At 52.2% G+C, this 14225-nt stretch overlaps 4 protein-coding genes across 4 annotated transcripts; 1 reads left to right on the top strand and 3 right to left on the bottom strand.

Annotated features, from left to right (window-relative positions):
- Nucleotides 1-13: 13 nt before the first annotated feature.
- F4807DRAFT_295554 (P-loop containing nucleoside triphosphate hydrolase protein) lies at nucleotides 14-1090 on the bottom strand. Its single transcript, XM_047994873.1, has 3 exons — nucleotides 984-1090; nucleotides 676-901; nucleotides 14-618 (listed from the first exon to the last, which is right to left on the bottom strand). Exons 1-3 carry the CDS (start codon nucleotides 989-991, stop codon nucleotides 337-339), a joined length of 516 nt encoding a protein of 171 aa, XP_047849606.1. The 5' UTR covers nucleotides 992-1090; the 3' UTR covers nucleotides 14-336.
- Nucleotides 1091-1425: 335 nt separating this feature from the next.
- F4807DRAFT_465054 (pseudouridine synthase) lies at nucleotides 1426-3051 on the top strand (the record flags this gene model as incomplete). Its single annotated transcript, XM_048002231.1, has 1 exon — nucleotides 1426-3051. One exon carries the CDS (start codon nucleotides 1426-1428, stop codon nucleotides 3049-3051), a length of 1626 nt encoding a protein of 541 aa, XP_047849605.1.
- Nucleotides 3049-4351, bottom strand: F4807DRAFT_444520 (GPI-GlcNAc transferase complex, PIG-H component-domain-containing protein). The gene has a single exon (XM_047999662.1). It carries the CDS (start codon nucleotides 3990-3992, stop codon nucleotides 3216-3218), a length of 777 nt encoding a protein of 258 aa, XP_047849604.1. The 5' UTR covers nucleotides 3993-4351; the 3' UTR covers nucleotides 3049-3215.
- Nucleotides 4352-5995: 1644 nt separating this feature from the next.
- On the bottom strand, nucleotides 5996-11903 carry F4807DRAFT_295421 (uncharacterized protein). The gene is made up of 7 exons (XM_047994871.1): nucleotides 11703-11903; nucleotides 11377-11569; nucleotides 11066-11320; nucleotides 10882-11008; nucleotides 10490-10801; nucleotides 9158-10411; nucleotides 5996-9096 (listed from the first exon to the last, which is right to left on the bottom strand). Exons 2-7 carry the CDS (start codon nucleotides 11552-11554, stop codon nucleotides 6111-6113), a joined length of 5112 nt encoding a protein of 1703 aa, XP_047849603.1. The 5' UTR covers nucleotides 11555-11569; nucleotides 11703-11903; the 3' UTR covers nucleotides 5996-6110.
- Nucleotides 11904-14225: the final 2322 nt, after the last annotated feature.

Genomic DNA, 14225 nt, shown 5'->3' with positions numbered 1-14225 from the left:
GCGACGAAGTCACCAACCGAATCTGCTGGATTCTGCTTTGAAACGACCGAATAAGTTATTATTTGGTATAATGGATAGGGATAAACATGAAAATACAACAAACCCAATGTGAGATACCAAGCATCCTAAGATCAGGATGTGCCACTCTCGGGCAGACAAATGGTCTTGGAACACATTTCGTTAGGGTTTTAGAGGTCGTCAAAGGGCCCGGAGAACCCACCTATATCGTCTAAGGTGTCTACGGTATCACAAACGGTCGTATGCGACATGGCAGTCCTCATTATCCTTGTTCAAGGCCGAAAATAATTGGAGGATGCCATTAATTCGAACTGTTATTTACAGTACTACACATCCACCTTCACTTTGTCCGCCCTCAGCAGTCACTGTCTTCGCTGCAGTATTACAGATCTCTTCGAAGGCAAGCTTAAGAAGCTCACCCGTGACGGCCGAACACTCGACGTATTTATCTACCCTCATCTCTTGCGACACTTTGTACCCTTCTTGAGGGTATATAATACCGTTGGGATCAGTTTCAGACCTCAGATCTCTCTTCAGGCCGACGACTATGATTGGGAGATTGTCACTTGTTTGGAAGTTGCTGTGGACTTGCTTGATCCACTAAAGGGGTAGCCATATTAGAGACAGAAGAGTTATGACGGGATTAGTTATGCTCACAAATCTTTGCATGTTGATGAGGCTCAGTCTCTGGCTGATATCATAGCAAATTAAGATCAAGTCTGGCTCGAGCAGTCGCCAATCTTCAGGACTGGATGTATCGTAGAATTCAAGACGATACGTGCGCCGGCGGTTCCGGATTTCGAAAATGAAAGGCTGGTCTACGTCTCGTAAGAGTGTGATATCATTATGGCCCTCAAGGCCACTGCTGCCACGACTAATTCGTCTAAGCTGGTCATCAGTAAAATGGTATTCTCCGCAGACAAAGTAGTGAAATTCACACACGATAAAAATGTTGTTTTTCCTACTTTGTCATCCCCAAGTAGGAGGACTCTGACTGTCACATCATCCATCAAAGAATATCGTTGTTCATTAAACTAAGTCGTTTTATAATCAAAGTAGACTTGATATGAACTGAGGGAGATGTAGGATTGGTCTCCAGCTATAGGTTGGATTGGGGCGACATACAGCGGCTTTTTAGTGACTGCCGCTATCGATAAGCACCATTTTTACTGACATTCAACTTTTATTCATCTGTTATTTGGGTTATTCCAGGAACATATACAACCTCAGGCTTTCGACTGAAACAACCTGCCCGGATATAAAGTCGGCAGTGGGGATTGAATGAAATTCTTCAGCAGCAGATGCAATACCCAGCGTCTTCCAGCATCGCTAGGATTCCTCTTTGCTTCTTCCCGTCGGGCGGCCCGACGGGGATTTCCCACAGGACTTGTTACGCTCGGAGCTGAGATGGACAGCAAGAGGTCCATGTATCAGAGATGGACCAGAGATGCGCTTATACAACGCATACAACTCCTAGAGGCAGCCAGTGGTCTTGACGCAGGTGGCGCACCGCCCGAGAGCCCGCCACAGAAGAAAAAAGCCGAGCGCAAGATTGATCCATCCAAGTACTCGACAAGGCTTGTCGCTTTCAAGCTGGCGTACTTGGGGAAGCGGTACGGCGGCTTCGAATTTTCGGCGCACGGTAATCTGCCGTCGATCGAGGAAGAGCTCTGGAAGGCGTTTGTCAAGGCCTGTCTGATATCCCCCGAGAAGCCGGATGAGGTGAACTGGGATGCCTGGGAGTACTCTAAGTGTGGGCGCACGGATAGGGGTGTGAGTGCGTTCGGCCAGGTCATCGTTGTTAGGGTTAGGAGTAATAGACCTTTGCTAAAGAAGGGGAAGCCTATGCAGGAGGATGGAGGAGAGGAGGGGAACGAGGTGTCGGCAGAAGAACAGCGCGAATTCAATGATTTCGCGGATGAGTTGCAATATTGCAAGATGCTGAATAGACTTCTACCACCGGATATTCGAATACTGGCGTGGTGTCCTACGACGCCTGCGGACTTCTCTGCGAGACATGATTGTCGAGAGAGACAGTACCGATACTTCTTCACGCAACCCGCGTTTTATCCGGCGCCGCAGAGTATGGAGAACCCACAGATTGCGAAAACTACGAAGATAAAGGGTGGCTGGCTGGACATCGAGGCCATGCGGGCGGCAGCTAAGAAATTTGAAGGTACTCATGATTTCCGCAACTTTTGCAAAATCGACCCATGCAAAGCAAATATCAACTTTGAGAGGAAAGTGTTCGAGAGCGATATAGTGGAAGTCGAAGACTCTGGAACTGCTTTGCCGTTTCTAGATGGCGATGAGTTTAGGCCTGACCCAAGCTCGGGACTCGATCTACAAGGAAAATTACCGAAGATATATTATCTACACGTCCGAGGTTCGGCGTTCCTGTGGCATCAGATACGGTGCATGGCGGCAGTGATATTCTTAGTGGGTCAGGGGTTGGAAGATCCATCGGTAGTAGACAGGCTTCTGGACATCGAGGCCGAACCCAGGAGACCGAATTACGTACTTGCGGAGGAAACACCGTTGGTGTTGTGGGATTGCATCTTTCCTAGGCCTGACAAGCCGGAGAACGCTCTAAATTGGGTGTACATCGGTGAAGACACCCCGACAAGCCAGCACGGGGTGACGGGTCTCGCGACTATCATGTGGACGTATTGGCGCGAGAAAAAGATGGAAGAGTTACTCGCGAGCCAGTTGTTCAACATAATATCATCTCAGGCTGATACCAGCCTCCGCAAATGCCCAAAGGCAACAACGCAGCTCCCAGCTACCACGAGGACGTTCGAAGGTGGTGATAAGGACCGCCCAGTAGGCAAGTATCAACCTCTACTGCAAAAACCAAGACTGTCGACGCCGGAAGAGTTTTTCGACAAGGAAGCTAGGAGGAAAGGTTATGCCAACGCGGCGGAGAAGAGAGAAGCGGATTCGAGAAAGATAGCAGAGAAGAGAGCACAAGCGGCGCCGGAGATCTGCGCGCCGCCGATAGAAGAAGTAGCACTAGAGGAAGCAGTTGGATAGGGAGTAAAAATAGCATAATTCATTAGTGCCTTGTGAATAATTAAGCTACAAAACACCTTCGGGGGTATCATATTTCAAGAGTGAACTCTACGCCAAACGCCTTTCTATGTCGACTTCCAATGAACATTTCTTTCTCCCGGGTCACGCAGCGACGTCACATCCTTCTAGAATTTGCCGTCCGCCTTGTGCCCTTCCTGCTCGTACAAGCACCCTCTCACGCCCCTCCAAACCTTCTCCAAGATGCACGGGCGTGGCAAGAGTTTGGGGAATACGACGACGACATGCTCCTCGTCCTCCACAATCACGACTAGTATGTGCCGAACCTCGAAGCCGCGGAAGGCTTCGTTGATCAGGACGTCCTGGATCTTGTCGGTCGGGATGAAGCGCGTTTTCAGGGGAGAGAAGATGGTCTCGCCGCTCGAGCTCGTCTGGATCCCTAGCCCCCGCAGGACTAGGAGCCGCTCTTCGACCCCGATGCGTAGGGATAACAGGTACAGTGTCGCGAAGGAGCAGGGGACTATGATCCACGGAGGTAGGGAGGCGGCGAGGGAGCTGCAGAGCTGCCCGATGCGGGAATGGAGGAGGGTTTGGAGGGTTTGCTGGATGATGGCTAGGAATGTAGAGTCATCGTTGCTGTCACTGTGGCTAGCCGCTGTAGTTACAGTGGCGTCAGAAGACGTAGAGATATCGAGTGGCGAATGTGATAGAGGAGCTGGTGACGAAAGCTGCTCGAGAGGCGTCGTCGAAGTCGAGTACGGGCTTTGAGCCCAGACCGAGTATAGGAGCAGTAACACGCCGAGGCTAAGCACGAGACGTAAGAAGTAGATGGCCGCGAGGGTGATGCGCAGCGGTAGCGTCGGTGGAGGCAGCGTCGATACGACGAACTCGGCCGTAGTAGGGGAGGGTCGTCGTACGCGCAGGTATGGCGCCGTCGTTAACATGGTTGCTATTGCTGGTTAGGAAATGAATAGCAATGGTTGGTTATGAGTAGCATGTGAATGAGATATGGAGATATCGTCTGATGTCAATTGGGAATTTTGGAAATGGGAAAGTCATGATAAGCATTGGATATTAAAGACATCGGTTGATTGTAACAATTGGGCTTGTCATCTGCTCTACAAAGTTCGACGATGTGATGGTTTGGAAACTTTGAAGCCATCTGTGAACCTTAATACGCTACGTCGCGATGTGCCTCTGCGTTACGGTAGGTAGGTACGTAGTTGCAATCGGGGGTTGTAAGTGCCGATTCTATGTGACCCGAAGTTTTACCGCTAGTTCCCTTATAATTAATCATTTCAAATTCTTACTTCGACTGTAATGGTCATTTGGCGAAGGCGCTTGAAATTCTTCTTCCACTAATCCCAATTCCATAAGAACCCTCGAGCCGCGCCCACTGCAAACGCCGCGGTGACCACCTATCCACTTGGGTAACCAGTGTTGATTAGGTGATCTTAGGAAATGGAGAGTAACCTTCAGGGAGGTTTCACTCTGCAGAGTATCTCCCCCGTCGCGTGGTGTGGTGGATAACGTTGGCTTGGGGATTTGGGCTAGCAGAAGAAGATGGAGATTGTCAACTCCGCTTTATTTTTTCTCTTTTTTAAAAAAGTTTTTATATTTGAATTGTTTTCTCATATCATACATATAAAAATTACTCTGCTTACATTGCTTCCCGAGGTCGTAAAAGACGTTTTCTGGTTACAGTTGAATCCACTACCTTAAGGATATTGTTTTGAGGGTTTCACAAGAATCGAGCTACACTACCACATTCATCCACATATTTCACCCATATATCTACACTACCACATTCTAATAGTTCTCAAGCCTTCTACTTTCAACATCGCATTGTTCACAACAATCATATTCAATATCAAATACATCAAGATAATATCAAGCCCACATAAACTCCTAATTGACTATGCGCAAAGACTAAGGTATACTATAATAACAGACTCGTCAAAAAGGTGTAACCAAGCCACCAAAAACAATTGGGCTTGGCCTAATCGCCATTTCAAACCAAAACAATAGGTAAAGTTTAAGAAGCGAAGAACAAAGATGCCGTGAGGCAGCACCATTCTTGTCGTTACGACTTTTCTCTTCTGGGCACTTTGTCTCGTTACCCATTTTCCTGGCCTCTCTTCCCGCCTCCTCGTCCAAAAGGGGTGTCATCATCGTCAAAGTTTCGCGTGCACAACTATAACAGCTGCTGCCTTGTTTCTGTATACAATAAAACAAAAAAACCTTTTATATCCCCTCCAGCCCTTCCGTCTCACCACGGAAAGGGGAGGGGACTGTTCGGGTTTTTTTCTCTTCCCTTCCTCCCAAAAATCCAAACAAGTGAGCTAAGCTAAAGGGTATTTGTTCTTTCACGGTTTCCGTTTTTCTGTTTCCCGTCTTTCCCCCGAATGTAGATGGTGTCATAAATCGTTAAAGGTAAAAAAAATTCCGAAAGAGGTGTGTCCTCGACGGTGCTCGCGCACGTCGCAGGTTAGATAGAACAATGGGTTTCGACGAGTCTTTTCCCGGTTTAGAAGAAGTGTACAAAGTTGTCGTTGCAGAAGAGAAGAATTGGTTGTTGCTTGATATGGAGAGAAAAAGGGAGGTGGGTGTTGGGGGTATTGAGGGTATTGGTATTATGTCTGTCGTCAATTCTTTGCCCGCGAATGCCATTAGGTTAGTTTTACAACCTCCCATCCATACATCCATACAAGCTTGTTTCGAACAATTCGTTCGCATGCGCAAAATAAAAATGGCGGGCGTTATAAAAAAGAGGACTCCGAAAAAGAGTAAGAAGTGGTATCAATTGAGGAGATATGAAGATGAAGATGAATGATGACGAGAAGAGGAAGAAGATGAGATATAAAAACGCCGGCGCCATGCAAAAAAGCGATGCTGAGATGCAGAAGAATACCAAGGATAATGCGGTTCGTATATAATTCGAAAATGTCAAGCAACAAGGCAAGGCCTGTCTGGTAGGATAGGGTTGAGTAGGGTAATGCAAATTGGTGGTGGATTGATGGGAGAGTGAATAATAGGTAGGTAGAGATCAAGACGGTACTGCGTTAGATCATCTCGCTCGCGTGCAGACCGCTGCCGAACTCGCGCTCCTGGTAAGCGGCGCGGACCTCGCGGGGGTGGCGCTCGACGGACTGCTGGCTCACGGGCGACGTGAACCCGTTGTTGTGCATGCTCACCGGCGGCGGGACGCTCTCGTACGGGATGTTGGCGGTGTCGGGCGACTTGGTCCTGTTGCCGAGGATGGAGCTCGTTCGCCCGCGGCTCGCGGACCGCATCTTCTCGGTCACGCGGCCGATTCGCCCCGCGAGGCTGTTGTCGGTGAAGCTTGCGCCGCGGCTGTGGCCGCGGACGGGAGATACGACAGGTGGACTGGAGGTCTGCATGGGCGGCTGCTCGGGGATCGTGAGCGGGGCCGGCACTGCGGACTGCTCCTCCTCGTCCATCACGATCTCGATGGTTCCGGAGCCCGACGGCTGCGTGTACACGTTGGACCTAGCGCCAGGGAGAGGCGCGGGAGGCGGCGGGGGAGGAGTAGCCAGATGCTGCAATTCCTTCAGGACCGGAGGTGGCGGAGGCGGGGGCGGGATCTGGTCGTCTCGCGAAGGTCTCCTCGCGTGTCTACCGGCTCCCAAGGTCTCCTGGATACCGGGCAATCCCGCGCTGGCGTCACCGCTCATCTTCCTCGCCGAAATGGACCCCCGTCGAGGTGGTTGGTTGTTGGCCTGCATCCCCTGGTGAGCCGAGTGCGAGACGTGAGGCGGGTGCTCCTCGGGGATAGGGGCGGACATGCACCGCGGGATGTTGGGGCGCGCGGGAGGCGAGTAGACGGTCGAAGGGAGGAGGGTCAGGGGCGGCGACGACTCCTTCTCGGGCGCCTTTCCTGGCGATTTCTTGGGCGACTTGGTAGGCGAGCTGTTGCCGGTGATTGGTCGGTCGGGCGACGGCTGTCCCGAAGACCCGGACGATGACTTGTAAGCGGCTGGGATCGCCGGGACGTCGAGCTTGTGGGAATGGAACTGAAGACGCATGGCCTTGGGCGTTGCTGGGAGGCCGATCATGGGAACGGTTCCGCTGCGCGTGTGCGAGCTCCTGTGAGGGTCCGCGGTGTGGCTCCTGGCGGGAACGTCCTTCGGAGGCACGAAGGTCGTCTGAGGCAGCTCGAACGCGCTCGGCGGGCGAGACACGATCGGGGACAGCTCATCCGGGTGAGGAATCGGCGGTGCTGAGGGACGACGCGCGAGAGACTTGCGGCGTTCCTCTAGTTCGCGGGCTGCCTGCTCCTTCTTCCGCTGTCTCTCGGCCGAGATCAACTTGAGATCTCCGGCTCGGGGTGCGCTTGCTTGCTGCTGCGGCTGTTGGATTTGTAGCTGTAGCTGCACCTGCTGCTTGGGCACTGGCGGAGCCGGGGGTAGGGGCTCCTGCTCTTGATCTGCCGGCGTCTTGTTCCTTCTACGGCTCTGCGACCGGTCCCGGGCTCGGGAGACGGCGGGAGAAGAGGGGTCCTTCTGGCTGCCGCTGCGGTTGTGCCTGTTCCTGAACTGTTCCTGCGCTTCTAGGGCAGCTCGGTAGTCCTCCTCGTCGTCCGACCCGTAGAACTTCATAGGGGCCGACATTGGCAATGGCGATGAAGGAGACCTCATCAGGGAACCGTCACCGCGGCTCTTGCTTCTGCCACGAGGCTCTAAGGTCAGCGCCGGAGGCCTCCGCTCCAAGCTCCTTTGGCGACCGGTGCGGCTCGAGGCACGGCTAGACATGCGGGTGCTCCGAGGCGAGGTTCGTCTGACTTGGCTGGACTTGCGAACAGTAGCAGGCTCACCGGACTCGAATTCTTCGTTGGATCCAGTTTCGTTGCGTCCCGGTGTGCTCAGGTTGATGAGATCTTCGGGAGACATGGGCACGGGGGAAGTGGGAGAACGCTTAGCTGGCTTGGGTGTCCAGTTTCGGGAGATACCCCTACCTCTGTCCTCCGAGCTCTCACGCGCACCACCTTGGCGGTTACGGCTACTCTCACGGCTTCGGCCGTGCTTGTCCTCACGATGGCGGCTGCTCTCGCGGCTTCGTTGCTTCTTGGAGTAATGAGACGCGGTGTCCAAGCTGTGGATGTACTCGTTCAAGCCGCGGCCTCCGTGGCCCGTCTGGTTGGTCCGGTAGCTTCGGCCTGCGCTGGAGTTTGAGGTGACGGAACCCGCGATCGAACCCGGTCCGCGACGACGGCTTGGCCAATGGAAACGAGTAGACGACGCCACGGATTGTTCTGGAGAGGTTACATCGCTCATGGCGGCTTCGATGGAGTGGATCCTCAATTCCATGCCTTCGGGCTTACGCTCTCGAGCTCCATTGCGGCTCGAACGGCCCTGTTGCATTAGTGCAGCGAGGGACTGCGGGGATGGCGACGGTGGAGGCGCATCTCTACGTCGGTGGCTATCCTTCATCATCATAGGGCTTGCTGTCGAAGCCCTTGGTACGGATAGACCAGTATCATACCGTTCGTCAGTAGAGGTCTTGTGAGCATGGTGAGCACGTTGAGCCTGGATCATTTCAGGAACCTGGTCGCTTGGGGGAGTTGGCAGATCTCCACTCTTCAGGTTGCGTGGAAGAGCATCATGCGGGATCTCTCCTATCGAGGGAAGACGCTGTCGTCCGAATCCACCAGGAGTAGTCGGCTTCGCAGTGGCAGGGGTGTTGAAGGCGCTTCGCTGCGAGGGACGGAGGAAGGCGGTGTTGGGATCATGCACACCAGGAGAAACGGCGGACTCAGCTATCGGCGTGACACCCGCAGCAATAGGAGTCTGGCCTCCGTCGCCACCACTCGCGAAGAATTTCGACTTCTTTCCTTGGTCGCCAAAGGAGGTGATAAGCTTGAGTGCTGAGGTCTTTGCAATGCTACGCTGTGGTCCACGGTTCAAGCCTGGAGGAGATAGGGGCGGGCTCAGGACCTCTGGAATGCTTGGGTTCATGGATTGGAAAGTTAGCTGCGAGGCAGATGGCGACGTCCATGGCTCAGTGGACTCCACGCCTGTGCAAGCGAAGCTGTTCAAAACTGTTAGTACGGTGTTACATAGATAATATTGGAGCTCTATATCGGACTTACCATCGGATTGCCAGCTGCTGTTGGCCATGCTGGATAGCAAATTCTCCCCATTTCTTGATGATCTGGGATTGTCGCTCCCACACGCCGGGGAAGAAGAGGCAAAGCAAAATGAGAGCTTCCATGTACTTCTTGTGCGATACGTAAATCTCGATAGCATCGTTCTGATCTCCCATTCCAATCATAATGGTTGCTGCCGCGTGCACATCGCCGTTCTCCAAGAGACGCTGCACATACGCACGTCCAAGCTTATGCTGAGAGGCTTGACCGCCAATTCCGCTTAGAGCGAGCAACATCCAGTCCGAGGAAGTCATGTTCTCCGAAGTGGCTGTCATCACATCCGCGTCGATATCGCCGAGCCATTTTGAGAGAAGGATACGGCCCGGTGAGCCTAGAGGATGTCGTGACATCTCATCGCGAATCAGGTCTTCAATCTCACCATTCCACCCAAATATAATGCTAAGCATCTGTCGACGAAGATCATCATTAGTAAGGCGGGATTGGTCAGCCAGAGGAACGTGCTTGTATGGGATGTCATGAAGACGGCTCCTCGTAAACTTGAATAGGTCATGAACCTTGGACTCCTCGGGGCTGGGCAGAACTTCGTTCCTTAGCCGCGACGGCCGGCGATGGGAACGCGAAGACGAAGTTATCGAAGTGGAGCTGATGCTGCTGATCGAGTAAGCATCCTTGTCCCCATATGGCGGCATCGCCGAAGACCTAAGGGATGAGCCAGCAGAGATGTAAGTATTCTCAGTCATTCCACGTGACATGACCGAAGCTGGATATCGACCTCGTGTGCCGGAGCCATTGGACGACTTAGAAATAGTCGACTGGCTCCTCGAAGAAACCGGGCTTTGCGTCATGTACCTCTCCTGTTCAGTCGGGTCAGTGGTCGAGTCGGCCCCGCGAGTGAGCCTCGCAAATGGCGACATGTGATCATCGTCACTTTCGGATATTTCAGGGTTGATAGGGATCGACGAGTCCGACTCAGATGTACCGATGATAACGACACCCTGCTCGGGCTGCTCCTCGATCGAGACTGGAGGAGACGGTGGCAAAAGATTTGCCGGATGCTGGACGTTAGCAACCATCATAGATGGCGTGTTCAAGTCGAACTGTTGGACGGTGTTATTGGCACCAAGCGTGAACAGGGTCGCGGCCGGCCCATACACGGCGAGGCCGCGGACATGCTCCAGAGTCGGGATGCTGTCCTTAGTGACATGTTTTGTTCGAACATCCCACGAGAGGGTCTCCCTATAGCCAATGATATCATCAGCATTGTATAGACTTGGCGCGCGCGTAGCTGTGATCATGCATGGTGTGGGTACTCACCCTTCAGAATACTGGATAATGCGACCATTCTTAGACCAGCCCATCCAGTTGGGTCCGTTCTGGTAATTCTCCGTGCGTTTTAAGATCCTGACCACCTTTGCAGGATCGTCGCTGTTGAACGACTTCGCCACGCTCCAAACCCTGAGGTCGCCATCGTTGGTCTGCACAGCCAGCATGTCCGACTTCTGCCGAGAAGACGAGGCATGCCAGGCCAGGTTTACGATTGGCGACGGTGCTCTCGACGTGCTCAAATTATGCAGGATCGTAAATCGTGGCTGGAGGGTAGCAATAAGGAGGGAACCATTTTGATATCTTGAAGGGCGTTAGTTATGAGGCGTTCTAAGAGTTACACGAGGCTAGACTCAGGGAGTTAAGACAGTTAAAGAACTTACCCAATAGCAAAGGTCCTACAATCAGCCGCAGGAGCAAGACCTGTTATTGGTATTTGGTCAATGGTTCGTGCGGAAATATGTTCAGACGTAGTCGGTTCAAAAAGAATGACGTTTCCTTGCGTGTTGCCTGTGCCCATGATATTAGCCCGGGGTCGACGATAGCTTCATTGAGAGTGAGACGTACCGAATGCGACGTTTCCGTTCCGCATCCAAGCTGCGCACGTAAGAGTTTCATACGAAGCAAAACGAGCCACTTCGTCACCTGTCATTAAGTCCCAAACGATTGCGGTCATGTCCGCATCGTAACTCACTACCAATCGTCCCGCTCCAATCTCGCTTTGCGTGTCCACGGCCAGGAGATGAATTTCTGCGGAATGGCGTGAGAAGCGCCTCTCGATCGTCAGGCTGTCGTGATGCGCTACGACTACTGAGCTACCCTCTGTTCCCCAAAGGTTAGCTTCCAATGTTGATTTTGAGGCGATGTCCTCTACTCACGTCCATACAGCAACATTGAGGCTGTTGCTGCTGTCGGCTCAAAGTATCTGACCAAAGTAGTCGGCGATGTGAAGTCTCTCGGCTCGGCGGGAACCTTTCCTTTTCTTGAAGAGCGCCCGGCCGAGCTGGTGGAGGCATTGCGATGCCGGGGCATCGTCTGGTAGCTCGAGGACGACATCGTAGTACTATTCACCTAGCAGAGTATTAATATCATGGCAGTATCGCCCAAGACGAGAGCGAATTGGGTGGAGGTGGCTCTTGTAGATCATGTCGGTGCGAAAAGACGAGAATCCAACTGAACAAAAAAGCTGGACAACTAAACTAACCTCGACTTGCGTGTATATCCGCGAGATAATACTCCCAGTTTCCAAGCAAGCGGGGGCGCTACACAATTCGGCCCCCGAACATCACACGCAACACCTAAAACCTGCCCGTTCCCGGATGAGTCGCCTTCTTTCCTCGTTTTTCCCTCGTGCCAGAGCTATGGGGGTTTCGATTTCTACGAGAACTAGATGCGCAATTAGCTCGAGGGACGGTGTCGGGTTCCACGATAGCACGCTGCTATGGTTGCGCCGGCTCGGAAGGGTACTGATGGGCTCCTGACTTCTTTGTAGACCCTAAAGTTGGGAGGAGAGCGGGTTGTAGAGGTTAGAAATTTGAGAAGGAGGTTCAGAAGGTGGAGAGAGAGAATCGGGTATGTAGCACAGAGGCGTGTTAATCCGATTATTTCCTCGTGGAAGCGTGCTACGGTAGCGGCAGTGTCACTATATTTGAATCAGAATGGCCTGGGAGATGCCTGTCTGCTGCATAAATGTCCTGGGGCCGTGTATACAAGAGAGGGACGACTGCGTCGATGAATAAGAGGCGAGGGAGTAAAAAGAAAGGCGCTCTCGGTCGAGCTTGGGGGGTGTGCGAGAGCAAATAAGACGTGTATCGCCTGTCAAGAAGTCCAGCGCCTAAAGAGGAGTTGTTCTGAGCTCTCAATGGCCCAGATCGCATATACTACGTAGTAAAGAACCGAGCGGCCATATCTAGAGCGGATACGGGTCCGGCTAAGCCCAGGTCTACATACATTGGCAGCATCTCGCAGGGGTCTGATCAGCCATCGCCTGCCGAGTGGACAGGGTACAGTTCAGGGTAGCAAGGTAGCAAGGTGATCGAATCGTCCTCAATACAGTAGTGCGATGGATCATGCAAGACAAGGGGAGAGAACCGGAAGGGTATAGTACATCATGAGCGATGTACACGGCTCTGGGAATTGATATTGGCATTGGTATTGGTATTGGTATCATTGGTATAATTAGCGTCACTTCTATTTCTTCCTCTTTGCGTGGTGCATTGAGGCTCCTCTAGCTTCGCCACTGGGCAGGATAGCTAGAAATAGATATATACATGAGATATCCGAGTGAACACCAAAAACGTCAGTCGCATGAGCTCTGCGGCATTTTGAGTACCTAGGTGCTACACCGGTTTGCCAGGTATCAAGAGCATGTATGTTGGTAGAACCCATGATTATGGTTATTCCAGGAATTCCCATCGTCGGATTTTTGGGCCCCAGGCTTCTCCAAAGGAAGCTCGGGGGCGGTTTGAGGTTTAAGGCGCAGCTAGCACCTGAATGAGGCGGCATGACTGGTAGACTGGTAGAGCATACCACGGCGGGGGGAAGATGATTGCGTAGCATGAGACTGTTTAAGAATGGCCACTAGCCCTTCGTTGGACAGCGTTGTTTGGAAGCATGAATTGGCTCATCTCTCTAGTGAAATGGTGAAGAGTGAGGCATGTATGTAGATAGGAGATTCATTTGGCTATCTTTTAGAGCACTGAGGAGAATGGTAGCTGTGAGATGTGGTTGGGTAAAAAGGTAATCCGTAAGTGGATTAGCATGGACAAGTGAGAATGGATGTTGACGAACGTCGTTCCTCGCAGTAGCGCCGACTGTGGTGGAAGGGCGGTTACAGGCTAGGATTGGCCCGTTGACGGCAAGGGGGTTCGAAGCCGGGGAGGATGATTGGCTATAACGCATTTGCTAAAGCTCGGCGCGGCGGCAAAAGAGAGTGACGAGGAAGTTCGTTGGTAGAGAGATGCAAGGGTCGCCCACAGCGATTCGACATAACAGCCTTCTTCTTTTTACTTATCCCAGTTTCTCCCCAGTTTCTCCCCTGAAGAGAGAAGAAGAAAGAGGACGACGACGACAACCGAGTCAAGTACTGTACAATGCCATTCAGTACCAGCACAATACCAAGATTTCGCGTACATGGATATCATTCCACACAATATAGTATGAATACCTAGGCATTCGTCCTTTTTCTTCCCCATATCTCTCTCCACTTTCCGTTCTCCATCGGACATTAATCCTTCCCTTCAAGGACTATTCATAGGGTCGTTCGTAGGGCGCTCTAAGGCTTGAACTGACAGAACTGACCATAAAGCCATCGTCTACCCCACTAAGACGATCATCCCACGCACGGCGCACATGGACGTCGTGGCTCTCGCTTCCTCACCGATGGGTGCCAGCATCCTATCTGCCTATCTACGTTACCTCGCCTGTAGCACGCGCTCTTCTTTCTTCCTGTGCGCTCAACCTTGAACTAATCAGCCAGGGGAAGACGGCGTACAATGCAGTGCCGCCGATGCTAGTTGCTGACTGACGATATGTATATGTCGTTGAAATAGGAATGGGTACGAGGGCATGTCAGGATTGGTTGTTCAGGAGCGTAGTAGCAAAAAGATGGAGAAATGGGGAAAGTTGAGGCTGGGAGCATCTAGAGCTTCGGCTCGATTAGGAAAGAATAGTCAGATCTAAGTATGCATATTACCTCGTTGCGATTGAACACGCATACCAAACATAC

Source organism: Annulohypoxylon truncatum (assembly GCF_022578515.1).
Source record: "Annulohypoxylon truncatum strain CBS 140777 unplaced genomic scaffold F4807scaffold_47, whole genome shotgun sequence".
In the NCBI taxonomy this organism is placed as follows: domain Eukaryota; kingdom Fungi; phylum Ascomycota; class Sordariomycetes; order Xylariales; family Hypoxylaceae; genus Annulohypoxylon; species Annulohypoxylon truncatum.
This window is presented reverse-complemented; position numbering and strand designations above follow the sequence as displayed.

Coding starts and splice junctions, on each gene's coding strand:
- F4807DRAFT_444520 (XM_047999662.1), bottom strand. CDS start 3,992: ATGTTAACGACGGCGCCATACCTGCGCGTACGACGACCCTCCCCTACT.
- F4807DRAFT_295554 (XM_047994873.1), bottom strand. Junction 619..675: donor TCATCAACATGCAAAGATTT/GTGAGCATAACT, acceptor CTACCCCTTTAG/TGGATCAAGCAAGTCCACAG.
- F4807DRAFT_295421 (XM_047994871.1), bottom strand. CDS start 11,554: ATGTCGTCCTCGAGCTACCAGACGATGCCCCGGCATCGCAATGCCTCC. Junction 11,321..11,376: donor CTCAATGTTGCTGTATGGAC/GTGAGTAGAGGA, acceptor TTTGGGGAACAG/AGGGTAGCTCAGTAGTCGTA. Junction 10,412..10,489: donor ATTATCCAGTATTCTGAAGG/GTGAGTACCCAC, acceptor CATTGGCTATAG/GGAGACCCTCTCGTGGGATG.